The following is a 15371-nucleotide window of genomic DNA, read 5'->3' as shown; positions in this document are numbered from 1 at the left end:
CCAGTTAACAATTTGCTAAATGTTTCATGAACTGATTTAAGCCCTGTTGTCTTCCAGACTGTATGCCATGGCTTCCTAATGACAGTCTGAAAGCTTGACTTCACACCTCAAACCATAATTGGGTTGCACAGTCCTTTCTACCTTGTATGTCTCAGGTTCCAAATCCTCAAAAGTGGGTCTTCAAAGATTAAAGCCCAACTTTAAAGTAGAAAACTGTGGTAGATGCTGAGCTATTTTATACTTCAGAACAAATACCTGCCTCAAATACGTTACTCATGATTGAAACAGCAAGCATACTTGTGCATGTGTGTCTATATATACTCTTGTGTTCATGTGCATACTTATGCGTGTTTCACATTCACCACTTTGTTTTGTGTTAGAACGTAATACTGCTTGAATGCATCCATGTATGCCACCCAAAATATCAGAGCATATTGTGGTCCTTTTTCAGTGGAAGAGATGAAAGGCATATTTTTAACAGTGAACCATTTCTGCGCGCTAGCTCTATGCCTTCACTTAGTAGGTATCCACCTTCAAGTTTTAACCACATGACCACAGAGTTAGAGTCACATAGTGAAAAAAAAAAAATCACTGAACTTGGAATAGAGCATGAGGCTTTGAGTCTTCCATTTCAGATAGTCATGTTTACTTGATCCTTATCCCCAAACTCAGCATTTTTCCCCCTAGTCTTCATTTAGTACAGTATTGCAGGATGGAGATGTCTCGTAACAGTGAAGGTGTTCAGTTACCTATCTTATCTTTACCTAAAACATTGGTTCCTTTTTTAGAAGCCTCTGAAATTAGAATGCATTTGACACATCGCCATGACTTGCTCAGTAGTAATTTTTCTTTTTTGGCGGCATGAAATTAATGTCACATCTTAAAAACAATGGCACCCTAAACTCAAAGGGAAACAGCATAGCCGTGAAAAGATTTTGTGGAAAGTGTGGCCTGAATGGAATGTTCCTGATGACTCCAGCTTCCCTCTCCACGGCCTCTAGTTCACAGCTACCTCCTTCTTTTCAGAGATGAGAAGGCTGTGTGTGCCCAGGAAGTGAGAGGTGACCCGGTGAAGACTATGAACCTAGTTAATCGTTTTCATCAGGAGTGTCTTGACCTCCATCCAACCTTTTGCTAAATCATAGCTGCTTTCCTTTAGTAGTGCAGACTTTGAAGACGTTCTGAGAATGATGATGGTCAATCTCTTAGGTTACCAGAAACTTGAAATTTACTTTTTAATGCTGTCATTTTATACACAGTTAAATAGTACAAAGTGTCCATATCCTATTTCTTTTTCATTCAAATAAAAACACAAAGGTAAAAAAAATTACTTCTTGCTTTTTATAACCTTCTTTTCAAATTGGGTCAAGAAAACATATTTGGCTGTATCTCGATGAAGTCATTAAAATTTGACCCTGTTGTAATATGCCTCTGAAAACCTCTACCTTTGGAAGTAGCACAAATATTAATAACCAATAAGTCCTATTTTTGAAATTAACCCTTAAAATGCTTTAAAAATGTCCTTTATGAGTTTTGTTTTACATTCCTTGGGTTTAACAATTAAACCATTTCAGCTCTAAAATGTTGACATTTTATAAAAGAAATAATCTTATTTTTAATTTTGTGTGTGTGTGCTTTATGAGCTAGTTGCACCTAGTTGATCATTGTTGGTACTTTATATTCATCTAGAGACAGAATTTTGGAGTATTTCTGTAAGTTCATACATGCAGCCAAAGCGATCTATGAGTTATTATCAAGAACACAAGAGTCTTTAGTACCTAGGACTTCATATTAAACACCTATGTTTTCCTACCATATATCATTCCTTACTAGCAGGAATTTGGAACATTCTTAATAATAACCACAACATCCTTTTTAACTTACAAAACTTTTTAAAAATTAATGTAATCTTTTGTTAAGAAAATTAATTTTTATAAATGAAATAAAAGGTACCATTATCTGTAATGACTTAGTGCTGGGCCTACTGCTGAATTGGATGACATTGCTGACAAGCAAATATATGAATATTTGTGGCTTCCTAAATCAGTGTTAACCTCTAAACAGAAGCCTTTTAGGAATGTGGCAACATGTTCCTACAAATTCTTCTGGAATCTTTTTCTTGATGACGGCTGTGAACTGGGCCAGCTTTGACCACTGTGCACTAAAGGCTTTTCCGGTTATCAGATATTGATGAATTGCACTGTCAGGTGAGGGAGGCTTGGGACAAGTGACTCTTTGACTACAAAGCTGGCACCTGACATCTGCCTCTTTGAGAAGGAACCATTAATAGCATCAGGAAAGCACATCCAGCCATTCTCTGTGGGCCATCTTCCATCTCCAACTTTGGTCTTCTTTGTCACCATAAAGTTGGCAGCAACTCACAGTGATTTATACATGATTTGTCTCTCAGAGCCCTTTCTGGCTATGGGTACAGCTGTTGTCGTGGCATAAAATCCTAAAACTCTGCACTGAACTTTCATGCTAGAGTGTTCGAGTATGAATACCTCAGGGACAACCCAAATAGCTTGTTTCAGTGAATAGTGAAATGACCAGTCCTGATGTTTTATCAGCTCTTGGCAGTAAGAATTGCATCTTGAGTTTAAAAGTCTTCTAATTACTGTGATACGCACCTTCACTGTTAGTTGTGAGGCTTACCAAACTGTCACTTAATAAGTCTAAAAAAATGGAGAATATTCTAGATTCATCAAGACTTTAAGCTGGGATTGCTGGTCCCTAAGGGAGGAAAGCATGTTTAAACACATGATTTTTTTTGTTTTGTTTTGTTTTGTGGTCTTGATGTAGCCTAGATAGTCAACTTAGAAAATATGTTGGCATTGTTTATTACTCATAAGCATTTCAATGGGAGGGAGTTTGGTTTTTTATAGGCCACATAAGATTATAGTTTAGTGATGTGTATGTACCAGTTGGTTATGCTCAAGCATCTATAAGCAATTAAATCTTGAAACACAAAGAACATCCAGGGATGTTAAAAAGAGCTTGCATGTCAAAATCGCATTGGGATTGATGGGTATTTCTGAAGTGCAGTCATCAAAAGTGACACAATAATTTTCTTCAACTGGATGAGGAATGGGGAAAATTTTCTGGAGTAAAATCATTGAATTTTTCTTCTAAAAAATCAAAATGTAATTTTGTTTTCAATAAAGACAAGACTTGCAATTAGGGGAATTTTTCCATGGTAAATCTTTGCTCAATGCAGTTTCTTCACTTTGACCTCTCCTATTCTATGGAAACATAGATGAAGTCCTCATTGCAGAAGGGATGGGGCCAAGGAAGAGTACCAGAAGAAGGTACAGGAGAGGACAAAGTTAAGAGGAGAAGTCACTGGCTTTTTCTCAGTGGTGATTAGTTTAAGGCCCACTGCTTAGACTGTTGGCAGGCAGGTAGCTGTCTCCATGGTAACAAGAGCAAGCAGAGTTATCAAATGTGATAAGCTTAAAAAAAGAAGAAGAAAGAAAAATATGCTACATTTGGCTTGTAGAATAAAATATCCAGTGCAATATTATTATTGTTGTTGTTGTTTTTCTAGACAAAATTAAGAGCATTAAAAATTATTTATTTTACAAAAATACTGAACTATAAAGCAGCTAGTGGAACATTTCTTCTATTATTTTAAAAATGGAACATTAGCTGCATAAGTTTATTCTTAATCGTTTATTATTAAAACTGGTAACTGGAATATCCAGGTTTCCTAAAGTCTTCACTTGTACCAAACTTAAGACAACTAGAATTAAGGAAGGTTGTGGTCATCAGACACTTTAGTATTCTTGCACAAAGAGACTGATACTGTGATGAAAAGTCTTAGCCCTGGGGATATCACTGAGTCAGAAAAGAGGAACTGGTCTATAGCATCTCAGATACCTGAGTTCACTGTGGGTGTATGAATGCCTCTTTGTAGAAGATGCCAAGACTGACACAGACTGTCCATTGATGTTAGGGATGAGGAGGTCATCACAAAAGGAAGAAGGTCATCCTCCAAATTGCTGCATTTTGAATATTAAAAATCCACATTTATTCTGTTTCTCTCATGAAACATGAGCAATAGTTATAGTGTTCATTAAAGCTTATTAAAAATATATGAACTTTTATTATATTGAGACTGAAGTTAAACTATGTACAGCTTTTTCCAAGACTGAAATATTTATACTTGAGAAAATATCAAGTTCATGCTGTAAAAATCATAGAGGAGACACCATAGCTATAGTCTCTGATTCTAGAACATTTTAAGCTAGAGAAGTCAGCTAGTGTCAAAACTAGAACTGTAATGTACATACAAGTCTGTGTCTCTGTGTGTGGTGTGTGTGAGTGTATGTGCATGTATGTGTGTGAGTGTACATGTATGTAAGTGCATGTGTGTATGTTTTTGTGTGTGAGTGTATGTATGTGCGTGAGTATGGATGCATGTGTCTCGGTGTATATGTATATGTGTGCATATATATATATATATGTGTGTGTGTGTGTGTGTGTGTGTGTGTGTGTGAGTGTGCATGTGTGTCTGTATTGCTAGGGATTGAACTCAGGACCTCTGCAGCTAAGCAGGTGCTCCGTATTCAATTATTTATTTACTTCCTGGTGAGATAGAGAAACAGAGATAGAGATGGAGAGAGATAAAGAGATAAACAAATGTACCATTGTGCATGTATTTGAAGTCAGAACACAACCTTCAGGAGTCTGTTCTCCTTGTCATCATCTAAGATTTGATATCAATTCCAGGTCATCAGGCCTACAAGCAAGTGCCTCTACCCATTGAGTTATCCACTGGTCCTAGAAATGCACATTTGTATTCACAAGAAAGTCTTCTCCAACAGGAGCATTGTCTGGGTTGGGGTGCCACTCTGGAAACAAAATCCAAGAGGCGCTGGAACAAAGAGATGTAGCAATCAGAGAGGATTCACATAGACTGCTCAAATCTTTATTTCATATATCAGGAGAGTCTTGCACATTTTGTGACAATACAGAAGGAATTGTCACTTAGGGATTCATCAACCAAAGAATGACCTAACTCTCCCTTCTTCTACTTCTTCTAGTACATGAAGATGATGGGTGTGAACTCCTGCAGCCATTTCTTCGCCTGGCTTATAGAGAGTGTTGGATTTTTGCTGGTTACTATTGCAATCCTCATCGTTATACTCAAGTTTGGCAATATTCTTCCCAAAACAAATGGCTTCATTTTGTTCCTGTACTTTTCAGACTACAGTTTCTCAGTGATTGCCATGAGCTATCTAATTAGCGTTTTCTTCAACAATACCAACATTGCAGCTCTGATCGGAAGCCTCATCTACGTCATTGCCTTTTTCCCATTTATTGTTCTGGTTACAGTTGAGGATGAGTTGAGCTATGTTATAAAAGTATTCATGGTAAGTCAAGTGTTGGAGTGTGCCCGAATGTGATATAAATGCCTCTCTCCCTTAGCTCATGAAAACGGGCTCAAGCTGAAAGTTCACTTATATAATTAAAAATTAAATGGCAGCAAAATAAACTTAACTCTTCTAATGATAGCTCTTTGTAACTGCTGTCTTCTCAGAAAGGAAACGTTTCTACCTATAGCTTCTAGAGCCATTAATCATGCTGCTAAGCTATGGTTCTTGACCAGTTAAAATATTACCTGTCATGTTTTAGAGATCATCAAGAATTCTGATTTCTCTCATTCCTGTGTTTAGAAGCATTCTCGTGTATGAAAAGTACTCATGATTTTCACGAGTAACACGTAGCCTGAAGGAATAGTCATGGGTGTTCTGACAGCGTATACTCAAATTTAATTTTTTTCCTTTTGCTTTTCCTAAATCAGAAGCACTAAATTGAAGAATGAAATGACTGATTTAAGATTCAAAGAGCAGAGCCCTTCCAATCACATTAAGGCTTTACTGTTCACAGACACAGCTTTGATAAGTAACTTTAATTCAACACCAATTTCTCTAAATTTAAACAAAACTTAAATTTATAATTTGTAGTGATTATCAATATTTAACCAATAAATAATTTAGTGTATTCTCATTTATAATTCTATCACCTGAAATTTATTAGCATTTTCTGGCCTTGATGTCATTTAATTTGAGTCTTCCTACTCTACTACTCTGTAATTTCCTGCCTTATAAATTTCCGAGAAACATTTAATAAGCTTAAATATATATTTTGGATTCTTCAAAAGCAGCCTCCAAGTTTACTGCCTCTTTCTCTGTTTTCCTGCTCTTTTTAGTCTTTCTTTTCCTCTCTCGTTGCAGTATTTTTGGCAAGGGACTTCAATATTTTAAATATACTTAGAGAATGAGCATGAATTTTTTTCTGTTGGACTAACATTTTAAGCATTTTGAAACCCTTTAGGTGAAATTTACTGGCATGATTACCACTGTTCATTTTCTTCCCAGAGCCTGCTGTCCCCAACAGCATTCAGCTATGCAAGCCAATATATTGCACGATATGAAGAACAAGGCGTCGGTAGGTTCAATTTCTTTAAAACAGGATTTTATCTCTAACTGTGAAGTGTGTCAAAGAGGAATAAATATCTGTGTTTAATTTCTAGGTCTTCAATGGGAAAACATGTACAAATCCCCTGTTCAGGATGATACCACCTCATTTGGATGGCTGTGTTGTCTAATTCTGGCAGACTCTTTCATTTATTTCTTTATTGCTTGGTACGTCAGGAATGTCTTCCCAGGTAGGAACCTGCATTCCATAGATACATGCTTCTGTGGTTTTCATAACCATGAGTCAGCTAATACCAAAGGTTGGCTTGCCATATGCAATCTCCAAAGCAGTATACTAAAACTCCAAATTAACCAAAAATATCCAGATTAAATATGTTGTTGTGCTCCTTCTCTGATAGTTCTTTCAAAGATGAAAAATTCAAAACTATGTGATAGTATCCAGTCAATCCAGTCTCTTTCTAAATAGAAGTATGATGCACCATAAGGCAAGACATGGGTTTCTTGATTTAATGGAGAATGAACTATATTCTGGAACAGATTGGATTCCCACTTTGGTTCTCAAGCAGTTAGCCTTTCTAACAGACTTAGATGTTTTTCCCACTAAGTGTTATTGATATGTTTACATTTTTTGTGGATGAGTTAGTAAAATTGCATGCTTTTGTTTCCATAAAATGGTTATAAGAGATGGCTGTCTTGAGACAGAAAGCGATTAAGTGCTGGTCTGGGCCTTGGAGTAGGACCATGGAATATGCAAAGGAATCCTGTGAGAATTCCGTGGAGTTACAGAATTACATTAGACTGTCGTGATGCTTGTTTTGTACGTGAACAAAAATCATCCAACTGCACACTTTAAAACACTAAATTTGTAATATAACCGTACTTTACTGACATGGTTTTTAAAAAGAGATGATCTTTTTGGCTTTGTTTTGTACTGAACTCATTCTTTAAGTTTGTATAGTATTCTACAAAATGAAGCAATTTCCTGAACCATTCATAGTGTTTCATTTCATTTCATTCTTCCTCATGTATTCTCATTACAGGGACATATGGCATGGCAGCTCCGTGGTATTTTCCAGTCCTTCCTTCTTATTGGAAAGAGCGATTTGGATGCACAGAGGTGAAGCATGAGAAAAGCAACGGCCTTATGTTTACCAATATCATGATGCAGAACACCAACCCTTCTGCCAATAAGACAAGTAAGTCAATAGCATGTATCATTATAAAAGAAATGAAATCAAAATTACATGACTAGTGGATTTAATTACATTTTTCTAAATGATAAAATTATCATCCCTTTAGTCATGCATGAGTATGTCTACACATATGTGTTTACACTTTTATAGGGATTGAATTGTGCCTTCTCTTGGGCTCATTAGCCCAGTTGGTTAGCATATGCTGCTAATTAAGCCAAGACTGTAGATCCCTTTGTGGTCCAGTTAGATTCACACAGAGAAAAAAAAAATTGTTCCTTGCCTACAGCCTGCATCCCTTACTCTAGCCATCTGTTACCAGTCATAGAAGTAACCAAGGAACAAAAATGGGTAATGTAGCATAACCCACAGCTGACGTGAGAAAAAATAGTGCAAAGTTCACACATCACTGACATGGGGTGAGTGATACCGTCTCTGTGAAAAGATGCCCTGTGTAAGTGGTGTGGTTGTGATGCCCAAAGAAGTTATGGATAGGAAAATTAGCTGGATTCTGCAGGCTACAGATCTGATAAAACCTTGTTACTATAAAACCATAACTTGCAAACATTTATTTCATAAAATGATGCCAATTTTCCCAATCATAGAACAAACCTTGTGGGTTATCTTTTGAATACTTAAGATGTTTTAAAAAGAAAAGTGTAAAATTATAATACTGTATTAGGGAACTGCTTTTTCTAAGAGAGAAGGCTAATATATGAAGCCCTAGAGAATGTGGTTTTGCACTCTTGCTCATTCTGTAGGCAGGTCAGAAGGAAACCAGAGAATACAATAAATCAGTTGCTTCTGACCTTTTTTAAACTTAAAGATTATATTTATATAATCTTCAATTTTTAAAGAAAGTCTATCCCAGGTCCATTAATTACTGATGAACTTACAACTCTTCTCTTGGTTTCTCTCCAGGTCCTGACTGTGCATTCCCCTCCAACATTGAACCTGAACCTAAAGATCTCCAAGTTGGAGTTGCCCTTCACGGGGTCACAAAGATGTATGGCTCAAAGACAGCTGTTCAAAACCTCAACCTGAACTTCTACGAAGGGCACATTACATCACTGCTGGGGCCAAATGGAGCTGGAAAAACCACAACCATGTATGTCATTTTTCAACTACATGTCAAAGAAGGATATTATTAATGATAGCTTTTTATAAACCAAAATCCTAAACTAAAAAGAAAGCAGAGCTATTACATCCTCCAGGTTCAACTTGTCCATGGCAGAATGAAATGTAAACCAGAGAGTCCAAATCGTGAGCTCTAAGACCATCTTAGGCCATTGTGGAATATGTTTATTTGTGCAACTTAGTGCTGGTCCATCTCATGCATCTTAAAATGTTTAATTCACTGCAAATGACAAATAACAGTGAGTTTTTTGGCATGTCTTAGATCAGTAATTCTCAACTTTCCTGATGCTGAAACTCTTTAATACAGTTCCTCATGTTGTGGGGACCCCAACCGTAAAATTGTTTCCTTGCTACTTCATAACAGTAGTTTTGTTACTGTTATGAATTGTAATGTAAATATCTGAAATTCAGGATATCTGATATGTGACCCCCCCCCCAAAGGAATCAAGACCCACAGGCAGCGACCCACTATCTTAGGGAGTAGAGCACCCTGCAATACAAGCTGTGTGTATTGAGACAGGGGTGGTTGGTGAAGTTCATTAGTGCTGTTCTGTTCAAAATGTGTGTGCTCCCTGGCTAATCCCTGGTCTCAGATTCATACTACTGTATCTGTCAGTCTGTCCCTTTTATTTGTATTTCTCCCCAGGCCAGGTATAAACCTGAGTTTGTACATCCTAGCAAGAACACACAGCCCCCACCTTCTCTATCACAGGAAGCACTTGCCTTGATACACCAAGAAACAAAGGATTGCCAGCATCACATACAGGTCAGAGTCAGGAGCAGCACACAGGCTGCGTTCTCTCTACTGACTATACTGTGACAGGGTAGAGTGAGGATCAGGATCCCAGATTCCTAGATATTTCTATCATTTGTGTGCGTGCTGTGAAGCTTTGCCTCTAGTTCTCCCCCTGTGCATACTTGCTTCCAGTGCTCAGATGTTGTTGGATTCCAGCCCTTGAGGAAATATTTCACTTACTCTACATTCTATTTTTAATCATCTTGAGTAAGTTCAGTGACGTCTCAAATGCTGGCATCAATATTTTCTCTAAATAACTGGAGACAAGTGAAGGTCATGAGAAAAGTTAACACTCAGCCTCTTATTTGTATGACCTGTTAAAAGCTAGGGTCGGCTTTCTAGAATACAACACTTAAAAAGAACACTTATATAAAGCATATTATCCCAATGGGAAATAAGAGGCTGGGGAGAAAAGAGATAGCGAATGTGTTTGAAGAGACTATAATTTTGTCCAAGAATGCCTTATTCTCTAGATAGATAGATAGATAGATAGATAGATAGATAGATAGATAGATAGATAGGGTTTCTCTGTGTAACAGCCCTAGCTGTCCTGGAACTAGCTCTGTAGACCAGACTGGCCTCCAACTCACAGAGATCCGACTGCCTCTGCCTCCCGAGTGCTGGGATTAAAGACGTGTACCACCACTGCCCAGAGAGAATGTCCTATTTTATTGATCTAGATATAAACCCTAAAATATCAAAAAGAAGCATGTTGTTTGTGTTTCAGTGGATGTTATGAAAAAAGTGAGAGACAGGTGGGATGCTCTCTAGACTTTCTGGGGATTATTTTATAATAGAGGAAGGAGATGATTATTAAATAACTGACCAACTGACTAACCACTTGAAAGGTATTGAGGGTTTTCTAGGTAGAAATACTTTGGCCATAATGCAGAGAAGGAATGGGATTGAAGATGGCCAGTTGTTTCAGAAGCAGGCATATGGTGATGGATTCTACCCCCTGGTAGTAGCAGATGTTGGCAGGTAGGGAACCAAGAGATGAATGAGGCATAAACATGACTGCTGAAACACAGTTTTGTGCAAACAGTATATGAATCCATCCCTCAGTGAAGGAGGAAGAACGATATGGTAAGTTAAGATTATACTTAGTCTGAGGATCTTGGAAGAGTGGTCCTCAATCTCACTAATGCTGTGACCCTTTAATACAGTTCCTCGAGCTGTGGTTGTTCCCAAATCATAAAATTATTTGTTGCTACTTCATACCCATAATTCTGCTGTTGTTATGAATCCTAATGTAAATATCTGATATGTGACCCCTGTGAATCACAGCCCATAGATTCAGAATCATTGTTGTAGGTATCTTATGAAGATGCAGCATGGTCTGTTGGACTAGCCTGGCATTAAGTGATAGAATCTAGTCTGAAGACATCAATTGAAGATTTGCCAGTTTATAAATAGGATTCCAAGGAAACACAGTATGTTCAAGGAGAGAGTGTACTTTCAACTAAAAAGCACCCCAGTTTGAGCATTATTACCACTACCATCATCAAGCAGTGTTTACACAACACCCTAAATAACTAAAAGCTTAAAAGTCATTTTTATTTTTTCATTCCTGCTTGACGCCTTTTTATTTCACAGCTTGCCTTCACTTAGAGCGATGCACTCCAACTTTTTTTTTTTTTTCTAACCTATGAGATATATTTAGTTTTGCTATCTAGTTTGAGTGATTGGTCCATACCTAATTTATTACATCTTCATTTCCAGCTCCATGCTGACTGGGCTGTTTGGTGCATCAGCAGGTACTATTTTTGTATATGGAAAAAATATCAAGACAGACCTGAATACTGTTCGGAAAAACATGGGAGTCTGCATGCAGCATGATGTCTTGTTCAGTTACCTGACCACCAAAGAGCACCTTCTTTTATATGGCTCCATCAAAGTCCCTCACTGGACCAAAACGCAGCTCCATGATGAGGTTAAAAGGTGAGTTAAGCCAGAAGCAAGGATGTGGCTCACACTGTTTAACTTTTCCTCAATGCCTTATATGTTGCCCTGGTCCTTTGTTTCTGTTCTCCATGTGTACTGCACTCCAATGCCTTTTAACTGGATTTCCAGCTGCCACTCCCCAAATCTTATCTATTCTGATTAAAGAGCTGTCAGAGTGAGCTTTGCCCATGAGTGAGCAAATCAGACCATGTTATTCGTGCATCACCTAAAGTGGCTTCCGTCACACTTAGAATAACATTCCATAATGTCATTACCAAGGCCAACTAGACCCTACATGCCCTTTCCTTTGTCTCATATCTATTGTTTTCACACTCTACTCATTCTGCTCTGTGAATGTAGGATACTTATACCCTTGACTACACACTACTGACTCCCACTAGTCTTTTTTCACAACTTACCACACCCTTCCTGAAAACCGTTTGATCCCCTCTCTTGGCCAAATGACCATTTTTTTCAGTCTTTGTTCATCTCACATTTTCTGAGAGTGACTACTATACATACAGCCCTAAAGCAGTATATTCCAACCATTCTTTCTCTTGTGCTTCCTATGTGCTTCCTCTCTTGTGCTTCCTAATTGTGTGTTGATTACCACCTGGTATATTATAAACTTTGCTGAAATTATAACTATCTAATGGAGTTTCTTCTTCACATTCTGAACACATGCACCCATAACCTCTTAATCTCTTTATGAACAAGTATTTTTTTTGTCTGTTCAATGCTTTTTGCTAGGACCTTTGACATGATCTGGCACAAAAAAAAAAAAAAAGCCCAATGTTCCAACCATTTGTCAAATGCACTGACTATATTCTCTTGTGTTTTTTCTTAGTAATTATTTTTATGATAATAAGATGGAAAATGATAATAAACCATTTTGTGTTATCAGTGTTGCATTTTACTGATCATTAAAGATATATTAACTGATTAGTGAACACAGTAACACCATTAATTATTTCTTGAAGGACTTTAAAAGACACTGGCCTGTATAGCCATCGCCATAAAAGAGTAGGAACATTGTCTGGAGGAATGAAGAGGAAATTATCCATATCTATAGCTCTCATTGGTGGATCAAGGGTTGTGATTCTGGATGAACCATCCACTGGAGTTGACCCATGTTCTCGTCGAAGTATATGGGATGTCATATCCAAGAACAAAACAGGTATGAGTGTTTTTTCATAACTTTTCCATGGAACAGTCATAAGTCTACACTCATGGTTATGCAAAATCAAGTTGAAAACTTCTCTGTGTATAATACAATACCCTCAAACTGTCTGAGGTGGGCCTTTTCTTTTTCTAAGACTTCTTGGTGAGATGTATGGGTCAGTTAGTTAATACCTACCTAGTACACACTGTGAGTTGAACTTAATGGGCTTTTGGGATTGTGTAGATCCAATGGCAGTTTCAAAGTCTACCCAGAGGAGAATGGAATCTAATCAGAGATACCAAACATACACAAATGAAAGTAATCTGAAAAAAGACTAAATAAGTGCTAGCAGGGTATGATGTAGAGAAGTAATCAGACTGGAGTGGATCAATCCAAGAGGAATATTCAAAGAAGTCTTTAAAATGACTGCTCTTTCATAGCAAAGGAAGGAAAGAGCAAGAGAGGGAGGGAGGGCACACTGAAACAAAGGAAGCAAAACTCTGACAAATGAGAGGGGGTTACTGATGCACACAACATGATAGGCATTGGCTGTTAAGCTTAATAAGGACCTGTTTGCTGCCAAATTACATATAACACACCCTCCTATAGATTTAAGAGCACCATTCTGAATTTCCCTTTGATCGTTACAGAGGTTCACTCACCTCAGATTAATACCACTCACTCTTGTCCTCAGAAATCCCAGAGCTTGCTCTTGCTAATTCTGTTCCATGGAGCCCGTATCCTCATTTTTCATTCTATGCTGTTCTCACCTGTGTTTTTAAGCCAGAACAATCATCCTGTCGACACACCACTTGGATGAGGCTGAGGTGTTGAGTGACCGCATTGCCTTCCTGGAACAGGGTGGGCTCCGATGTTGTGGCTCACCATTTTACCTCAAGGAAGCTTTTGGAGATGGCTACCACCTTACACTCACCAAAAAGAAGGTTTGTAAGAGGGGAAGTGCACTATCTCATGGGGTGATGAATTAAGTGTTTCTATGAAGTGCCGACCAATTCTCTCCAACTTGACTCATTGCTAAAGTTCATCAATACACTATCTTATGTGGTTCTTAAATCTCTGTAAGAGTATTGGTTTAAAAAAAAGCAAAAACAAAAGAAAAATAAACAGATTTATGCTCCCATCTCAAGAGTATCTAATGTTGTTAGCTCCCCCAGAATTTACAAAACTTCTGGTGATTTCCCATGTTCTATCAGTGTTGCTGGCACTGCACAAAGTGATACCTCTTTAAAGGTTATTGGTAGACTGCCAGCCTTTCCCCCCCCTAACATTTCAGAGAAATTTAAATTTTATGGCTTAGAGAAAGCAAATGAAATGAAGAGCACATATGAAGTCATGTCTTTATTTGGCAAGTGTTAGACTGCATAGCGGAAACAGACTTGGAACATCTTTTGGATGACTCCACGTCTAAGTTATTTTGGCATGACTTCCAAAATACATGACGGAATTCAGGCTTGGGTGGAAGCCTATTTCCTTAGCTTCGAGTGCTAGAGCCTTTTTCATCAATAACATTTTAGTTAATTCTTGGAGAATTCCATATGATGTTGATCACATCTACTCCCAAACTCCTCCCACTCTCTCCATCTCTCCCTTTCCTACTCACTCGACTTGAATTTTCTTCTCCATACCTACCCAAATCAAGTCCAGTTTGTGTTGCCCAGCTACTTTTTTGAGCAGGGACCTGCCATAAATGTGGTCAACCTACTAGTGGTCACCACATTAAAAAAACTGACTCTCCCTCTCCAAGTAGCTGCTGGAATTTTCATTTAATCTGTAGTATATTTTCTTTTAAACACTAGCAAAATTATTCTTGAGCTTCTAACACAAAAGTAATAATTCTTCATTCTATTTAGGAATTTACATACTAAGGAATATTGTGCTGTATGGTGTATCGAAGCATTATTCTAGGCACTGGGGCTGCATCAGTGAATTCATGCTATGAACTCTATATACTGGCTTCATGAACTTAGTGTTTGATGGGATGTGAAAAATTCAGATGCTATAATCAGCGTGTAAATTATTTAACGCATTAGCAATTAGTAAATGATAAGTTTCATGGATTATTTATTTCTACAAATATAGACAGAAAAAAGGCCAGGGGTGGAGGAAGAAGTATCAGTTAAACCATGAGCTCGAGCTGGTGTGAGAATGGGACATGTTGGCTGCCTGGGTGTAGAGACCATGTGCCATGGCCTGACATACTATAGCAAGAGAGACGAAGAGCTAACACTGCACTAAAGCAAGGGAGAGGAATGTGGGTGGTGGGTGGAAGAATGCATCAGAGGAGAGTGACTTGTAAGTCCCACGTGGGGTAGGGGATGGCTAAAAGGATAGTATGTGATCTGACTCAGGAGAGTGCTTTGCTTTTCTTCTCCTTCCCAGAGTCCAAATCTAGACACAAATGCAATCTGTGACACAGCAGCAGTGACAGCGATGATCCAGTCACACCTCCCTGAAGCCTACCTCAAGGAGGATATCGGGGGAGAGCTTGTGTATGTGCTCCCTCCATTTAGCACTAAGGTCTCGGGTGCTTACCTGTCACTCCTGAGAGCACTGGACTCGGGAATGGGTAAACTCAACATCGGCTGCTATGGCATTTCAGATACCACTGTCGAAGAGGTATGTGACCATCTCCTTACTGCTTGTTCCATTTATTTCTTTATTGTTTGTTTATTTGTTAC

General features: G+C 38.1%; 1 protein-coding gene across 1 annotated transcript in view; it reads left to right on the top strand.

The window, feature by feature from the left end:
- Abca12 (ATP binding cassette subfamily A member 12) overlaps nucleotides 1–15371 on the top strand; it is a 158429-nt gene that overhangs the window by 106825 nt on the left and 36233 nt on the right. The window contains exons 25-33 of the mRNA XM_051190416.1: nucleotides 5046–5375; nucleotides 6384–6453; nucleotides 6539–6673; nucleotides 7484–7639; nucleotides 8555–8741; nucleotides 11289–11507; nucleotides 12491–12687; nucleotides 13456–13616; nucleotides 15073–15309. Of these exons, the coding sequence (XP_051046373.1) occupies nucleotides 5046–5375; nucleotides 6384–6453; nucleotides 6539–6673; nucleotides 7484–7639; nucleotides 8555–8741; nucleotides 11289–11507; nucleotides 12491–12687; nucleotides 13456–13616; nucleotides 15073–15309 (1692 nt within the window). The remainder of the gene's footprint in view (nucleotides 1–5045; nucleotides 5376–6383; nucleotides 6454–6538; nucleotides 6674–7483; nucleotides 7640–8554; nucleotides 8742–11288; nucleotides 11508–12490; nucleotides 12688–13455; nucleotides 13617–15072; nucleotides 15310–15371) is intronic.

This window comes from Phodopus roborovskii, unplaced genomic scaffold (assembly GCF_943737965.1).
Source record: "Phodopus roborovskii unplaced genomic scaffold, PHOROB, whole genome shotgun sequence".
Taxonomy (NCBI): Eukaryota; Metazoa; Chordata; class Mammalia; order Rodentia; family Cricetidae; genus Phodopus; species Phodopus roborovskii.
This window is presented reverse-complemented; position numbering and strand designations above follow the sequence as displayed.